Source organism: Henckelia pumila, chromosome 2 (assembly GCF_033568475.1).
Source record: "Henckelia pumila isolate YLH828 chromosome 2, ASM3356847v2, whole genome shotgun sequence".
Taxonomy (NCBI): Eukaryota; Viridiplantae; Streptophyta; class Magnoliopsida; order Lamiales; family Gesneriaceae; genus Henckelia; species Henckelia pumila.
The window spans coordinates 178,089,403-178,105,126 of NC_133121.1; the positions used below are offsets into that span (position 1 = coordinate 178,089,403).

The following is a 15,724-nucleotide window of genomic DNA, read 5'->3' on the forward strand; positions in this document are numbered from 1 at the left end:
GGAAGAGATTGATAAGCTCAAGAGAGATTTATCAAAAGAATTTGATATGAAGGATTTGAGAGCTGCAAAACAAATTCTTGGTATGAGGATCTTGAGAGATAGGGTGAACGAAGTCTTGAAGCTATCTCAGGCAGAGTACGTGAAAAAGGTGCTTAGCAGATTCAACATGGATGAAGCTAAACCGGTGAGTACTCCTTTGGCTAGTCATTTCAAACTAACCAAAGCCCAATCACCATCGACGGAGCAGGAGCATGCTTATATGAATAAGGTTCCTTATGCATCTGCTGTCAGAAGCCTCATGTATGCAATGGTGTGCACCAGACCAGACATAGCACATGCAGTGGGAGTTGTGAGCAGGTTTATGAGCAATCCGGGAAAACAATACTGGGAAGCAGTGAAGTGGATTCTCAGATATTTGAAAGGTACTATCAGTTCATCTCTGTGCTTCAGGAGGACTAATCAGGACTTACAAGGATATGTAGATGCCGACATGGGTGGTGACCTAGACGGCAGGAAGAGTACTACTGGATATGTGTTCATATTAGGTGGTACGGTAGTAAGTTGGGTATCCAAGTTGCAAAAGATTGTTGCACTTTCGACTACTGAAGCTGAGTATGTTGCTGTGACAGAAGCTAGCAAGGAGATGATATGGTTGAGATCATTCCTTGAGGAGTTGGGTCAGAATCTTGAGGATAGTACGTTATACTGTGACAGTCAGAGTGCTATTCATTTGGCAAAGAATCCTGTTTATCATGCTAGGACGAAGCATATACAGGTTCGGTACCATTTCATCAGATCAGTTTTGGAAGATGGAATCTTGATGCTTGAGAAGATTCCTGGAAGCAGAAATCCAGCTGATATGTTCACAAAGGCGGTGACCACTGACAAACTGAAGTTATGCTCGACTTCATTTGGACTGCAAGTATAAAAAAAGAGGAGGCATGAGTTGCTGCATTGACTGTGTGAAGCCATGATTGAAATCAAGTCTTCAAGTGAGAGAATTGTTAGGTGGCAGAAATTAGGTGGTTGCTGGGAGAATTATTAAATGATTCGCATTCAATTCCACGCGTAAAAGAACGCCTATAAATTGGCTGCCTCTTGCTTCATTTAATTTATCTCATTCTTCTCTTCTTTTGTATTAACAAAGAGAGAAGAAAATAAAGAGAGAAAAAAAAGAGAGTTTTTTTTCGGAGATCTCTTGTGTGAGTTAGAGAAGTATTTCTCGGTAATACTTGGAGTTTGAGTTTGGTGAGATATAGTGTTTTGTATACACTTGTAATATTTCTCCTATTAACAATATTGCAGTAGCTCCGTGGACGTAGCCTATATTGGGTGAACCACGTAAATCCTTGGTGTTCTTGTTGATTATTTTATTTCGTAATTTTATTATCGTCATGGTAGCTCCGGCATAATCCATAACAAAACATTCATATAAACAAAAGGAGATTACAAATGCTTGGCAAATCTCACTATGAAATCTATATTTCTCATTATCCAAACCTCGAATCTATATTTTCGGAGGAAAAAAAAAATTCACCACATTTATAGGTTACAAAAAAATCTAAAACCTATGTGCGTTGGGCACAAGCAAATAGTACAAGCTTTGATTGAAGCCATTACCGATTCATATTTATGCCAAGTCCAAGCAAATAGTACAAGCTTGATTAAAGCCATGACCAACCATGTTCACGTTGCCAAACTTTTTGCCAAATCCAAAATGATGAAGGCTAAAATTGGGTTTTTTTTTTTATAAAATTAATGTTTTAAGAGTTGTTTTAAGAATAAAAAACTGTTCAGACAATTATTTTATAAAAACACTCTGCGGACCAAATCGACCAAGAAAGAGCCATGCATTTTGGAAAGAAAAAAAAAAGTGGCAAACAACAAGGACGAAAATGGATATTAACTTAACCCTCGAGATATACTAGCTAGTGTTTGATCATAAAATTTTTATTCCATTCAAATAAATAAATAAATATATGTATGCAACTTCTACCCTTTAAAGTGTCTTATACATCATTTGGTATGAATTATATATAGAACATTGATTTTACATTTTAGTTTTATTTGATATTTGGTTGAATTTTTTTTTTAAAATTTGGCTGGCCATGGAGGTTATAAAATTATTGTAGTTATATTTTCAAAAAATATATATATTTAAATTTTATTGTTGACTATTTCAATTTATTGAAAGGTGGGCCAAATCTATGATTCTATAATCATAAATTAGTTTCGGCCTACCTTTTAATTGATTGAAAATAGATTTGGCTCACCTTTCAATAAATCGAAATAGTCAACGATAAAATAGTTTCAACAAGAAAACTCTAGTTATCCACCACATTTCCGAAATCGATGTTTGGAATACGTAACGCGTACGCTGGTTTATAATATTTAATTTAATTTAATATTTTGAAAAACAACTTGTTCGTCCTATATATATATATACACATTATACTATCACTAATAAATTGATGTTACTAATAGCTTAAAAAAATTGTATTTTATTAAATTATATACATTATACTTTATTAACGAAAATAGCTCGAACAAATGACGGTGCAACTCAAATGACAAATATCAATGGTACAACACCCGTCACATTAAATTGCTCTACCATCAAACCAAATATACTTTACTCGTAATAAATTATACGAAGAATTAATTATATTGGAGTGGTTTTTCCCATCAAATTTTGAACATGCATGTTTTTTTACATTAAAATATGGATATTTTTTATATTATATGTACACATTGAGTTACACGTTGATTCATCATATACCTACACACAGCGCACATATATGTATGTGCTAGTGTTTTTGCCATCATTTTTGTGTATACAACAAAAATATTAATAATCTAACATTTTTTTTACATATAAATATATGACTTCCCTTTAAAATTTACTTGTGTACCCTTCATTCTCTCGATCTTCTCTTCTCATTATATTATTTGTTAATAAAACTCTTCATCTTCTTCTTGTTAATCCACCGTTAATTTAAATATCATCTAAAATTCTGACTCATATTTTCAATTATTTACCCACATGCAACGAGTGAGCACTTTCTTAGAATCTTAGTAATTATATATATAACATCCGTTTTTCAAAACAAAAAAAAAATATATATATATATATATATATATATATATATATATATAACATACGAGCTAGGGCTTAGGAGTCGTAGCCGATGTTAGGATCTTCCATGATTTTTTTTCCTGATCTCCTGGAATATTATTATATGATATATAGGATTGAAAACAATATATCAAGCAATTATAGACGTCTTATCGTACACTCCAAAGATCGAATGCAACGGATATCGAGACACACTTGCCTTTTTTGTACGCAAAATTTTAAATTAATGCTGACTTTCATGATTATCGTCGTGTTAATGTATTAGGTTGCGATGAGTAGTATAAATATAACATGCATTATATATATAATATATAATTTACCAAGCTCACTAAAATCTTTAGATTCCTAAGTAAAATTATGGCTCACACACTTTCCTTCTTTGAAAAGGCCATTTTGAGCCTCTTGGTCTCAATATCATTAGCCATTTTAGTCTCAAAACTAAGGAGAAAGAGCTTCAAGTGCCCTCCAGGCCCCTTCTCCTTGCCCATCTTCGGAAGCTGGCTCCAAATAGGCAACAACCTAAACCACCACGACTTCACCCGCTACGCCGCTCGATTCGGCGACGTATTCTTGCTGAGAATGGGGCAAAGGAACATCGCCGTGATCTCCTCGAAAGAGCTGGCCAAGGAAGTCCTGCTCACTCAAGGAGTCGAGTTCGGCTCCCGTTCGAGGAACATCGTTTTCGACATCTTCACGGGTAAAGGGCAAGACATGATCTTCACGGAGTACGGGGACCACTGGAGGAAGATGAGGAGGATCGTGACGGTGCCCTTCTTCACCAACAAGGTGGTGCAGCAGAGACGCCACGAGTGGGAGGCGGAGGCGGCCGCGGTGGTGAGGGACGTGAGGGAGAACCCCGCCGCGGCGACGCGAGGGGTTGTGGTGAGGGATAGGATTGAGTTGATGGTGTACAACAATGTGTATAAGATGATGTTTGGGAGAGGGTTTGAGAGTGAGGAGGATCCTTTGTATGTTAAGGTGAAGAGTGTGAATGCGGAGAGGAGTCGATTGGGGCAGAGTCTTGAGTATAATTTTGGTGATTTCGTTCCATTTTTTAGGCCCTTTTTGAGAGGTTACTTGAAGATTTGCAAAGAGGTGACAAAGAGGAGGTTGAAGTTGTATAAAGATTTCTTCCTTGACGAGAGGAAGTAAGTTAATTTTCATCTTTACTTTTCCTTAAAATTGCGATAATCGTAGCGTAATTTGTCATGTTTCTGTTTTTTATCTTTTATGTAGTCGATGTTTGATCTTAGTCCAATAAATTTGCTTTCTATTTTTTATTTTTACTTTGTCTTTTTCGTTGGAGTGCTGATATAGTTTGGATATTAGTGATGTATATATATCCGATTTATGCCAGCACTCCATCGAATAAAAGAAAAGGAACAAAACACAATTTATTAGACTTATAATATCAGACTTTGATTGTTTACATAATGAAAAACATTTTTCCCACTTATTATTATTATACATTCATACTGAATCACTAATATTATTATATATAGATTTTGGGAATTTTTTCTTTTTAATTTTATATCGATTTTGTTGAATCAATCCTCTTGCTATAATTTTTATGACTATTTTTTAAATTGTTGGAAATTTAAAACACTTGGATAAGTGTGTATGTGTGTGTGGCCACATGTCTAATCACACAAGTCAATAATTTTTCACTATAGTGTGTATCTTTCTTATACACGTTGGGTTACATAATGCACTTGAAATTACATAATTATCCTTGTACTTTATTTGAAAAAAATCTTTCAAAAATGCATGTAAAATAATCATATAATTTCAAGTGCATTAATTATGTAACTCAACGTGTAATACTCCGTGTACATATAACATTACAATCTTTTTTTTGTTTCTTTTTTCTTCACTTATAATTAGTTATGAGTAGATCATCAATAATACATACCTACCAGAGATTGACCAGTTTTCTTCTTGCAGCAAAAATAATAATATTTTTTTAATGAGTTGGGTAGCATATGTGTTTCACAAAATCAATCGATAAAATAGAGTTATAGTGATATGATTCTCCCCTTCTAATTTCAAAAGACAAAATATAAGCACAAGAACAACAGAAGACAAAGATGGAAAATGTGGAATCGATCACATTCTTGCAGCCAAGAACACGGGAGAGATAAATGACGAAAATGTTCTCTACATCGTAGAGAATATGAATGTTGCTGGTATGTGCGTGCGCGTGTGTGTTTATATATATGTATATGTTTGATCTTATTGACATTATACAATAGACACTAAGTGACTATCAACGAGGTAAAGTTCACCTATTGAATGTGATAAAATTGTGCATTCAATAAATGTAAGTCGATAACTTAATTATTTCTACTTGATTTGCATGTTTTCTATGCCGAAACAGCAATTGAGACAACGATATGGACGCTAGAATGGGCGATTGCAGAGCTGATCAACAACCCTCAAATACAAAACAAACTGCGGGCCGAGATCGACACCGTTCTCGGGCCAGACGCGCAGGTAACCGAGCCCGACACCCTCAAGCTCCCATATCTCCAAGCGGTGATAAAGGAGACTCTTCGCCTAAGAATGATCGTGCCTTGTTTGGTTCCGCACATGAACCTCCACGACGCTAATCTCAAGGACTTCACGATCCCCGGAGGGAGTAGGATCTACGTCAACGCCTGGTGGCTAGCGAACGACCCGGCTCACTGGAAAAGGCCGGACGAATTCAGGCCCGATAGGTTCTTGGAGGAAGAGCGTAACGTCGAAGCCAACGGTAACGACATGAAATACATCCCCTTCGGGGTCGGCCGGCGGAGTTGCCCCGGAATCTTCATGGCAATGGCTGTTGTTGGGATTACATTGGGAAGATTGGTCCAAAATTTCGAGCTTTTGCCTCCGCCGGGACAATCTAAGGTTGATATGACGGAAAATAATGGACAATTCGCTACGCGCGTTTTGAACCATCACACCATTGTCATCAAGCCACGATCTTTTTGAAACGAACACAACGCGTGTGTCTAGTAGCTAGCTACTAGCGTATATTTAGCACGAGGTCCTTAGTCAAGTAGGATTGGGGAAAAATGTGCGTGTTCTAGTAAGGTTGCATTATTATGGTCTCGATATTAATTACAGCGAATAAAACACATGCACACGCATAAACATTATGGAAAACAGTTATTATATTAAGTATTTATGGACCGGTTTGATTTGACAATTTTTTTTCGATTTCAAAAATATATAATGGGAAAAAAAATTTGTCAATTAACTTGTTTATTTTTTGGTTTTGGTCTATTAATTTTTCAAATTTTTGTTTTGATACATTAACTTTTAGTTTTCGGGTATTTTGGTCTGACTGCTGATGTGACACCAAAAAATACTGAAGTGACATCGAAAAATGATGACGTGGCACCGAAAATTGCTGACGTGTCTAGCTGTCACGGCAACAATTGAACCAAAATCACTGAAAATTAAAATTTAGTGTACCAAAACCAAATTTTAAAAAGTTAATGGACCAAAATCAAAAAATGGTCAACTTATTGGACCAAAAAAAGCATTTCCACGGGGAGTGTTTTGGAGAGCTTTTACTTATTTAAAAGTGATTCTAGTAGATATTTATTTAAATTTGTGAGAAGCTAAAGTAGGGAGTGTTTGGAAATAGAAGTTAAAAGCTAATACAAACTAAAGTTTAGTGTTTGGACTTTGGAGAATAATTGCTTTCAAACTTAATTTTTTAACTAAATGACAATCATACCCTTATTTGATTATTTTATTTTTGATATATACTCACACTATAAAAAATAAGTTTATATATTATTATTACATTATGAATTTTGTATCAAAAATATTTTATTTTTTATAAGATGAATACTTGAAAAATATATAAGATTAATAAAAATAAAAATATAAAAAAATGAAAAATTTGTAAAAATATACAAGATAGGTACAAAAATTTATGAAAATGCAATATATATATATATTTAAATAAATTCTTGTAATAATAATGTAAAAATTTTTTAAAAAATTTAAAATATGCTTGTAATAATAATGTAAAATTAGAAAAAATACTTGTGATAATAGTGCAAAATTAAAAAAAACATTAAAAATAATAATAAAAGCATATGTAATATGATAAGTTTATTAAAGGAATATATGTCAACTTATAATTTTATACCTTAAACAAAAAAACAGAAGTCAAAAAAATATCAAATTTTAGTTTCTTGCTTTTGGGTAGAAGTTGTAGAAATTAAAACATATTTAACATTCACAAACACTCAAAAACACTTCTATGCAGCTAGAAACTATGAAGCACTTCGTAGAAGCTCTATCAAACACTCCCATAATCTAATATCTGAACTTTGGTTCGATTTGATTTTTTATTAAATTGGTTCAGTTATCTCGACTCGGTTTATTCGATTTTGGACTACTGTTTAAATTAGTCATTAAAGTATATTTAAAATATTATATATTGTCTTTTTAGTTACTTTTTTTAATTATAAAATCAAATTAACTAAATATTAATCAAATAAAATTTAATAAAAACTATATTCAAGTCACTAATATCATTCTATAATATATACATAAATAAAAACAAAATTATTAATCTAATTTATTTTTTTGGTTTTTTTATTGGTTCGTTTTTTACTTTCATAATCCGAAAATCAACCATATAAACTTCAAATTTAATATTTATATCCAATTAAAAAATTGATTTTCGGTTTTGTTCGGTTTGGAATTCGATTTTTTCCTGGTTTTATGTGCCGGGGCAATTGAAATATATACGATATTTTTTTTAAAAAAAAACAATATCTTTAATCTAATTAAATTTCTCGATTTTTTTACTGTTTTTGTTTTGATATAATTTGATAGGACGTTATCACTAATTTTTAGTTTCAATTAATTTTTTTGTGTACATAAATATGTGAAAATTTTCATAAATGATATATGTTGATCATGTACCAATTTTTGGTTCAAAATTTTAAATTCGGTTGGATATTATCAATATAATATTAGTTAATTTTTAAACTTAATTTTATTTAATTTTTTATGTCCATATATATGTTTTTCATAAATGCTATATATGATAATATAGTAATTTTTAGTTTAAAATTTGAAATTTGATTAGATGTTATTGAGTATCAAATCACGAGTTAAGTTTAAAGGTTGAGACTCCTATTATGTAGATGCGGAACATAAATCATTATATTAGATTATGCAATAACACTAAATTGATCACGACGAGGCTTGAAAAACATATTTTAGAAGGACAAATCCTGACAAGAAATAATGCTGGCCATAAAGTGATTATTCCAATAATGTTAGTGACTCCTTCTAATCCAATACTTAATTTTAAATTCCAACGAAGACAATATTCTTTGATTGTATCATACACAATGACAATCAACAAAAGTTAGGGTTAATCGTTGTCTCATGTAGTAATTTTTTTGAAGAACCCTGTTTTTATTCATGTTTAGTTAGAATCGTTGTATCAAGAGTTACAAATTATAGAAGTCTAAGTTTTTTTAAAAAAAAAAATTAAAGAGGGGTCTAATATTTTCATATGTGATAAATGACTGCAACTAAAAAAATTTAACAACAAACATTGTACTTAGGAAAACATTTCAAAATTTGGGGAATAAATTTTTTTTGTTTCCTAATTGTACGATCTATAAATCATTTAGTATTTATATTTTAGTAATTTATTCAAATGTTTATACTTACTAATTTTAATAATTAATTATATAAAATAATATTATATGCATTGCATGAGTGAAATATTATTCTAATTAAATTTATCGGTTTTTTTTTATCAATTCGGTTTTGTTCAGTTTGGTTTAGATTTCGATTTTTTCACGATTTTAGGGGGGCAATTGCAATATTTACGATCTTTTTTATAAAAAGAAAATCATAATCTAATTAAATTTCTCGGGGGTTTTTTTTTTTTTTTTTATCTATTCGGTTTTGACCTACATAAAATAATTCATTTCAATTCCGTTTGGTTTGAATTTCGATTTTTTTTTTTTTCGGTTTTAGGGGGGCAATGGCAATATTTATGATCTTTTTTAATATCACATTTTCGTCTTCCTTCGTTTCTTTCCTCCCAAGACAATCCAGTATCTGTAAAAAGCCCTCTCTTCCCCGCTCTCCATCTTGCGCTTGGATCTCAATTGTTGGTGAGTTTCCTCCATGATTGAACCTAGATTACTTCGATTTTCAAGTTGTTTATGTTTACTATTAATGTATTGTTTTGAATTTTTCCACTAATGTTATGATTCTCAATGTTGATTGTTTGTTTTTCATTTGATTAGATTGTTTGGGAAGAGAATTTCGTAGCTATGACGACAGATAGCGAATTAGCAGGTGGATTCAGCTTCGAGAACTGCCGGAGGAACGACATGCTTGTGCAGAAGGGTTTGAAGAAACCTTCATTTCTTAAGACGGGGACGACAATCGTGGGTTTGATTTTTCAGGTACATTGATTTACAAGTTTTTTGGGTTTCTTTCAGCTCCGAGTGGTAATGTCCCCTTTCAGTAGATCACATTCTGGTGCTTCTGTTCGGTGGTTTTCTCGTGAGTTTCTTTTGTTAGATTTAGGCTTCAGTCCTCTTTAGATTCTGGGTTTCTTTTTATCCGTGTATATTTGGATTTTGGAATGGAATTGTGGGATTTTTTGTGGGCGATTAGGTACCAGTTGACATGGAGCTATTTTGAGGTTATATAGTGTTGTTTTTTCTTCCAGTTGGTATTGCTCAAGGATCTTTTCTTAGTAGCTTACAAGAAGATGATACAGTGATTTGAATAACTATTCATTATTCCTTGAGGCACATGGTGGGATTTTACTATTGATATTGAACTAGAAATGTGGTTATTCATAAACTTTTTATAAACTACCATGTAGTGTCTGAATAATATTGACTTCCAATCATTTAAGTAATGATCCTAGGTTCAGAAAATGGGAAATCAGTGACATGTATGTGGCGAAATGCTTTTGTTTACTCATGCTTGAGTACTATCCATGTGATTCAGGACGGTGTCATTCTCGGAGCAGATACACGAGCCACTGAAGGCCCAATTGTTGCTGACAAGAATTGCGAGAAGATTCATTACATGGCTCCCAATATTTACTGCTGTGGAGCTGGGACTGCAGCTGACACAGAGGCTGTTACTGGTATTGTTAACATAACTGCATTTCATGTTTTGCTCGTTGTATTCTAGCCTTTCCAATCAAATAGCTTTAAGTGCTTCATCCAATTATTTATTTATTTCCTGATTTGCGCTATCCTAGACATGGTTAGCTCGCAGCTTAAGCTACATCGCTATCACACTGGTCGTGAGTCCAGGGTTGTTACTGCCCTTACACTTTTGAAATCTCATCTTTTCAGGTGACTTCATGTACCGATGCTTCTCTTTCTAACATTATTTTTTCTTATATGGAAACACTATAATCTAATATTCCATAAACAGGTACCAAGGACACGTGCAAGCTGCGTTGGTGCTTGGTGGAGTTGATGTGACTGGCCCCCATTTGCATACCGTGAGTTGTTTTTCTTTACCTTGGGGATGTTGGTATCTTATATCATTTTCATCATATTGACATATCTAAACATGTTGGTTGACTCGATAAATTTCCAGATCTATCCTCATGGTTCTACCGACACCCTGCCCTTTGCCACCATGGGCTCTGGCTCGCTTGCTGCTATGGCTGTCTTTGAGTCTAAATATCGAGAAGGGTTGAGTGTAAGTTCCTTGCTTTAATTTTCTTCATAGCACCCGAGCCCTTAGTAATTGCAATTTCTTCACTCTGAGTGTACAAGCAATTTGCAGAAAGATGAAGGTGTAAAGTTGGTAGCTGAAGCCATTTGCTCTGGCATATTCAACGACTTGGGAAGTGGAAGCAACGTGGATATCTGCGTGATAACAAAGGTTTCATAGTTTGATCCTTTAGATTGAAGTCTAATTTTTAGTAAATGACTCTGTATGTGTTGTTTCAAGTAACTCCAACAAGTCCTGTCTACTTTCTTTTGTAGGGTAAGAAAGAGTATCTGAGAAACTATATGCTGCCAAATCCACGCACGTATGTCAATGAGAAGGGTTATTCTTTTACAAAAAAGACTGGTCAGTATTTTCATTTGGTACTCCTTCCTGTTAAAATTTTCTTTTCCAAAGTCATACGTTTTTATAGATTCAAGTGCTTTGGTTATCTGATGTTTTTTGCGCTTGCAGAGGTGTTGAAGACAAAGATAACTCCATTGAAGGAAACGGTTGAGGTTGTTGAAGTAGAAGCGATGGAAGAGTAAGTCTCGCTTCTACTTCTTGTCTACTTCCAATTATACGAGTCCTTGTTTTGTAATGAGCACAAAAACCATGTCTGTGAACTGTGTTTTTATAGACTAGACTCAGCTGAAATTGTAACGCATCCTACTTGAAGATTTATTCATAGAACCCATTTTCGTTCTGCGATATGATATAAGCTTTATTCAAGATTACAAGTGCTCTTTTCTTCCAAGGGATTTATATCATGCGTTCATTGCAGTATTAACATACTGGCAACCAGATACCATTCAGATATGATAAGATTAAATATGGAATTAAATATAAATTTTAAATAATTGTGCTTACATTAGCTTGTTTTAAATATGTTTGTTATGCGGGTTCTGCACAATTCAAAGAAGTAACCGTGAAATAAATTGATATTATCCACGATATAATTCCAATAGTTGATATGTAATGAAATAAGTCCTCATGATACACACATATTTTACTATTGACTTTCAGATTAGGACTCTTTTTACTTTTTAAAATTTTTTTTTTACCGAGCTCTTTAATTTTATATTTTTTTCTGGATGATTTATTAATTGATGACACTATTAAAGGAATTCGGTATATGTGGTCAAATTCAGTATAGTTTGCTATTTTTTTTAAATACAATTTTAGTCCTTATTTTAGATGTCGCCAATGTAGAGTTTGACGTGACTTTAGTTTGTCAATTGCAACGTAAACACTTTTATACAAGATAACTAAAATTATAAAAACAGATTATCGAAAACACCATAAAAGTAAATGAAAGATTAAAAAAATTCATATAGAAAATCGAAATTGCAACTAGTAATGATCGTAAACTTTGTACATAACTACGGGTTTTTTTTTATTTTTAATGTAAACAAAAGTTTTAATTTCAAAAATAATGTGAAATTGGGATAATAACAAAAATAATGTAAAACGCCAATGTAAATGGCGGACGCTCGATTTTTTTAATCGAGCATCCGCCACACATAGTGGTGGACGGTGCCATGTGGGCAGCGTCCTCCATATCGTGTGGCGAACGCTGCCTACATGGCATTATTTATATATTTATATTTATATACATATATATATATTTATATAGTATATCGTGTATATATAAACGTATATATATATATATTTGTATATAATATATTTATATATACGATATATATTTGTATATCGTGTATATATATATACGATATATATCTATAAATATATTTATATATCTTATATTTATATAGAAGATTAAAAAAACAAGATATATATATATATTTATTTATTTATTTAAAGAGAAAAATATATTTTGGTATACGAAATATTGGCAAAATTTCATATTGGTATACAAACTATTGAAAATGGCTTAATTGGTACATGGTCCAAATAAAAGGTCAATTTTACCCTTAATATTATATTGATTAATTTTAAAATATCATATTTATTAAAAATTAATATATATATATATATATATATATATATATATATATATATATATATATTAATAAACCACAAACTCAATAAATAAATCATATGCATGTAAGACTAAGAATACTCATTAATAAATTATTTATATTTTAAAATTTAAATAATTTATTAATGAAAAAAATACTCATTAATAAATTATTTATATATTTAAAATATAAATAATATATAACGAAGTGATATTTTTTCTATCAATGTAAATAATTATCCATTTAAAAAAATTGATATAAATTATATATTAATAAAACCATAAAGTCAATAAATAATATGCATGTAGGACTAAATATGATATTTTAAAATTAATCAATATAATATTAATTCATATTATGAATAAAATTGACCTTTTATTTAGACCATGTACCAATTAAGCTATTTTCAATATTTCGTGTACCAATATGACATTTTACCAATAGTTCGTGTACCAAAATACATTTTGCTCTTTAAATAAATATATATATATATATATCTTGTTTTTTTTTAATATTCTATATAAATATAAAATGTATAAAAATATAAATATATTTATAGATATATATATATCGTATATATATATATAACCATACAAATATATATATCGTGCATATAAATATATTATATACAAATATATATATATATATATATATATATATATATATACGTTTATATATACACGATATACTATATATAAAATATATATATATATATATAAATATATAAATAATGCCATGTAGGAAGCGTCCGCCACACGGTGTGGAGGACGCGCCTACATGGCACCGTACTGTGGCGGACGCTCGATTAAATAATCGAGCATCCGCCATTTTCAATGGCGTTTTCCATTATTTTTGTTATTGTATCCATTTCACGTTATTTTTGAAATTAAAACTTTTTTTTAGATTAAAAATAAAAAAAACCCCATAACTACTGATCAATTGGAAATATATAATCAAGAAAAAAGCTTTCACAAAACTCAATTAAATAATAACTTAAACATCAAGCTTTTAAACTTAATCTAAAAATTTTGTTATTAGATTTTTCAAAATTTTATGTTTTATTTGGAGCTAAAGATTTTAAATACCTGATAACAAGTTCATCAACTTCTTTGGATGCTGTTGAAATCAACATTTTATATCATTTAGTTATTTATTTATTAAATAATGCAATGTATTTCAACTTTCCACAAAATAAATCGTTTGAAATTCTTCTCTTAAATCCAAATCGTTCGATCCAAAATGCAACTTTGAAATTGTCGACAATGTTTAATATAATTAGTTATTCATTTTTTATCTTTATATTAAAAATTAAACCTCAGACATCAGTTTTAAAGCGCATATGCGCATAGCCCATATCTCTTTGTGAATGATAAAGCAAGAAACATAAAGAAAAATGGTTAAACTTAAATTTTGTTTGAAGTTTATAAATCATATAATTCTATTTAATTCAAATATCACATACATTAAAGTTATTGGCAGTCATTTTTAGGGCTGAAATACTGTACCAAAATATCGAATTATCTTGATACTCTATCGAAATTTTTTCGATATAAATACATTTTTTCGATATACCGAAACGTAGAGAGACAAAGGAGTCGAGAACTTATGGTCCATTAGACATCAAGATTCAATTATCGGACGAGATCTCTTGTTCAATGTTAATTAAAACCTAAAAACCTAGGTAGAAAAAAAATTATAAGAGACAGAGAGGTCGATAGCTAATAGTTCATCGAACATCAAGATTCAATTTCAGGACGAGGTCTCGCGTCCATGAGTCAAAATACAACCCTTCATTCAATTGTTTAAAAAAAAACACCAAGATCTAACACAAAAAAGTAGTGCCCTTGTGACAAAATGTAAGGCTTTAAGAAGTAGAATAAATATGACCAATCAGGCAGTACCCTTTGCTTCTTCCCCTTCCCTTTCATCGTTTCGTGATGCATTTTTTATCGAGCAAGATTCCGGTGGGCGGTCCGGTGACCGTAATCTGGCAATGAGCATACAACCAATACGAATACTGGAGGAAACCCCCCAACTTGGATCTTGTTCTAAACAGACCCTCCACTTGAAAATTCACTCTGCCACTATCCATTTGTTTCTTCAGCTCCATTCTATGCCCCATTGAGAGCCTAACCTGGCTAACCATAAAGTGCACGTTCGCGAACTCGGTCTCGCTTCTCATCAAAGCAAACGGCTCCACGTAACGTGTGGCGATGAAGTTCTTTTCGTAGTAAAGATCCAAGATCGCGTAGCTGAAGTCGACGTTCACTTTGGTGTTGGGGTTGGAGAAGTTTGCTAGCAATGTGATGTCGGCGTTGAGGAGGTATCCCATGTCGAGATACGCCGCGTTGAAGGTGGCGGCGGATATGTCGAATTTCGGGTTCTTAGGCCGGAAAAGGAGGTAAACTATGAGGATCACGAGGCCTCCTACTATGACAATTACCCAGAAAAGCGCGCAGAATGCTGCTATCACCCATGCTAGTGGCTTGGTCTTTTGCGATGGGGGACCCCGCAGCAACGAAGGGCGGTGGGAGCGGCGGCTTGTTTGCGTCGTGTAATGGCTCTGCGGCGTCGCTGCCGTGTGATGCGGTGGTGGCGGAGTTTCCTGCGGTGTAGAGTGGTGAGCAGGGCTCATGAGGCCTGCTGGAGTAGTACTGCTGGTGTTGTGATGGGACCTTTGCGGCGGTGCCTCGACATGATGCGATGGCGGAACCGCCTGCTGTGTGGGACGGTCCCCGCCGGGAGCGTGAGGCGGCTTCTCCCGTGTTCGGGTTGAGCGGCGGTCACGCTGCTGGTGGCGGGAATGTGAAGGGAACTCCAGTACTGGATCATTTTGACGTGGGAGGAAATGAGGATTGGTCTCCTCCTGCCTGAACATGAT

At 32.7% G+C, this 15,724-nt stretch overlaps 3 protein-coding genes across 3 annotated transcripts; 2 read left to right on the top strand and 1 right to left on the bottom strand.

Moving 5' to 3' along the window:
• The first annotated feature begins 3,472 nt into the window (after window positions 1-3,472).
• Window positions 3,473-6,310, top strand: LOC140881899 (trans-cinnamate 4-monooxygenase-like). The gene is made up of 3 exons (XM_073287554.1): window positions 3,473-4,284; window positions 5,189-5,322; window positions 5,514-6,310. The coding sequence occupies exons 1-3, from the start codon at window positions 3,494-3,496 to the stop codon at window positions 6,110-6,112; spliced, it is 1,524 nt and encodes a 507-aa protein (XP_073143655.1). The 5' UTR covers window positions 3,473-3,493; the 3' UTR covers window positions 6,113-6,310.
• A 2,846-nt stretch (window positions 6,311-9,156) lies between these two features.
• LOC140882499 (proteasome subunit beta type-7-B) lies at window positions 9,157-11,612 on the top strand. Its single transcript, XM_073288549.1, has 9 exons — window positions 9,157-9,285; window positions 9,421-9,582; window positions 10,139-10,280; window positions 10,398-10,494; window positions 10,577-10,646; window positions 10,745-10,849; window positions 10,937-11,035; window positions 11,140-11,227; window positions 11,336-11,612. Exons 2-9 carry the CDS (start codon window positions 9,448-9,450, stop codon window positions 11,407-11,409), a joined length of 810 nt encoding a protein of 269 aa, XP_073144650.1. The 5' UTR covers window positions 9,157-9,285; window positions 9,421-9,447; the 3' UTR covers window positions 11,410-11,612.
• Window positions 11,613-14,463: 2,851 nt separating this feature from the next.
• Window positions 14,464-15,721, bottom strand: LOC140879045 (NDR1/HIN1-like protein 13). Its single transcript, XM_073282679.1, has one exon. It carries the CDS (start codon window positions 15,719-15,721, stop codon window positions 14,768-14,770), a length of 954 nt encoding a protein of 317 aa, XP_073138780.1. The 3' UTR covers window positions 14,464-14,767.
• Window positions 15,722-15,724: the final 3 nt, after the last annotated feature.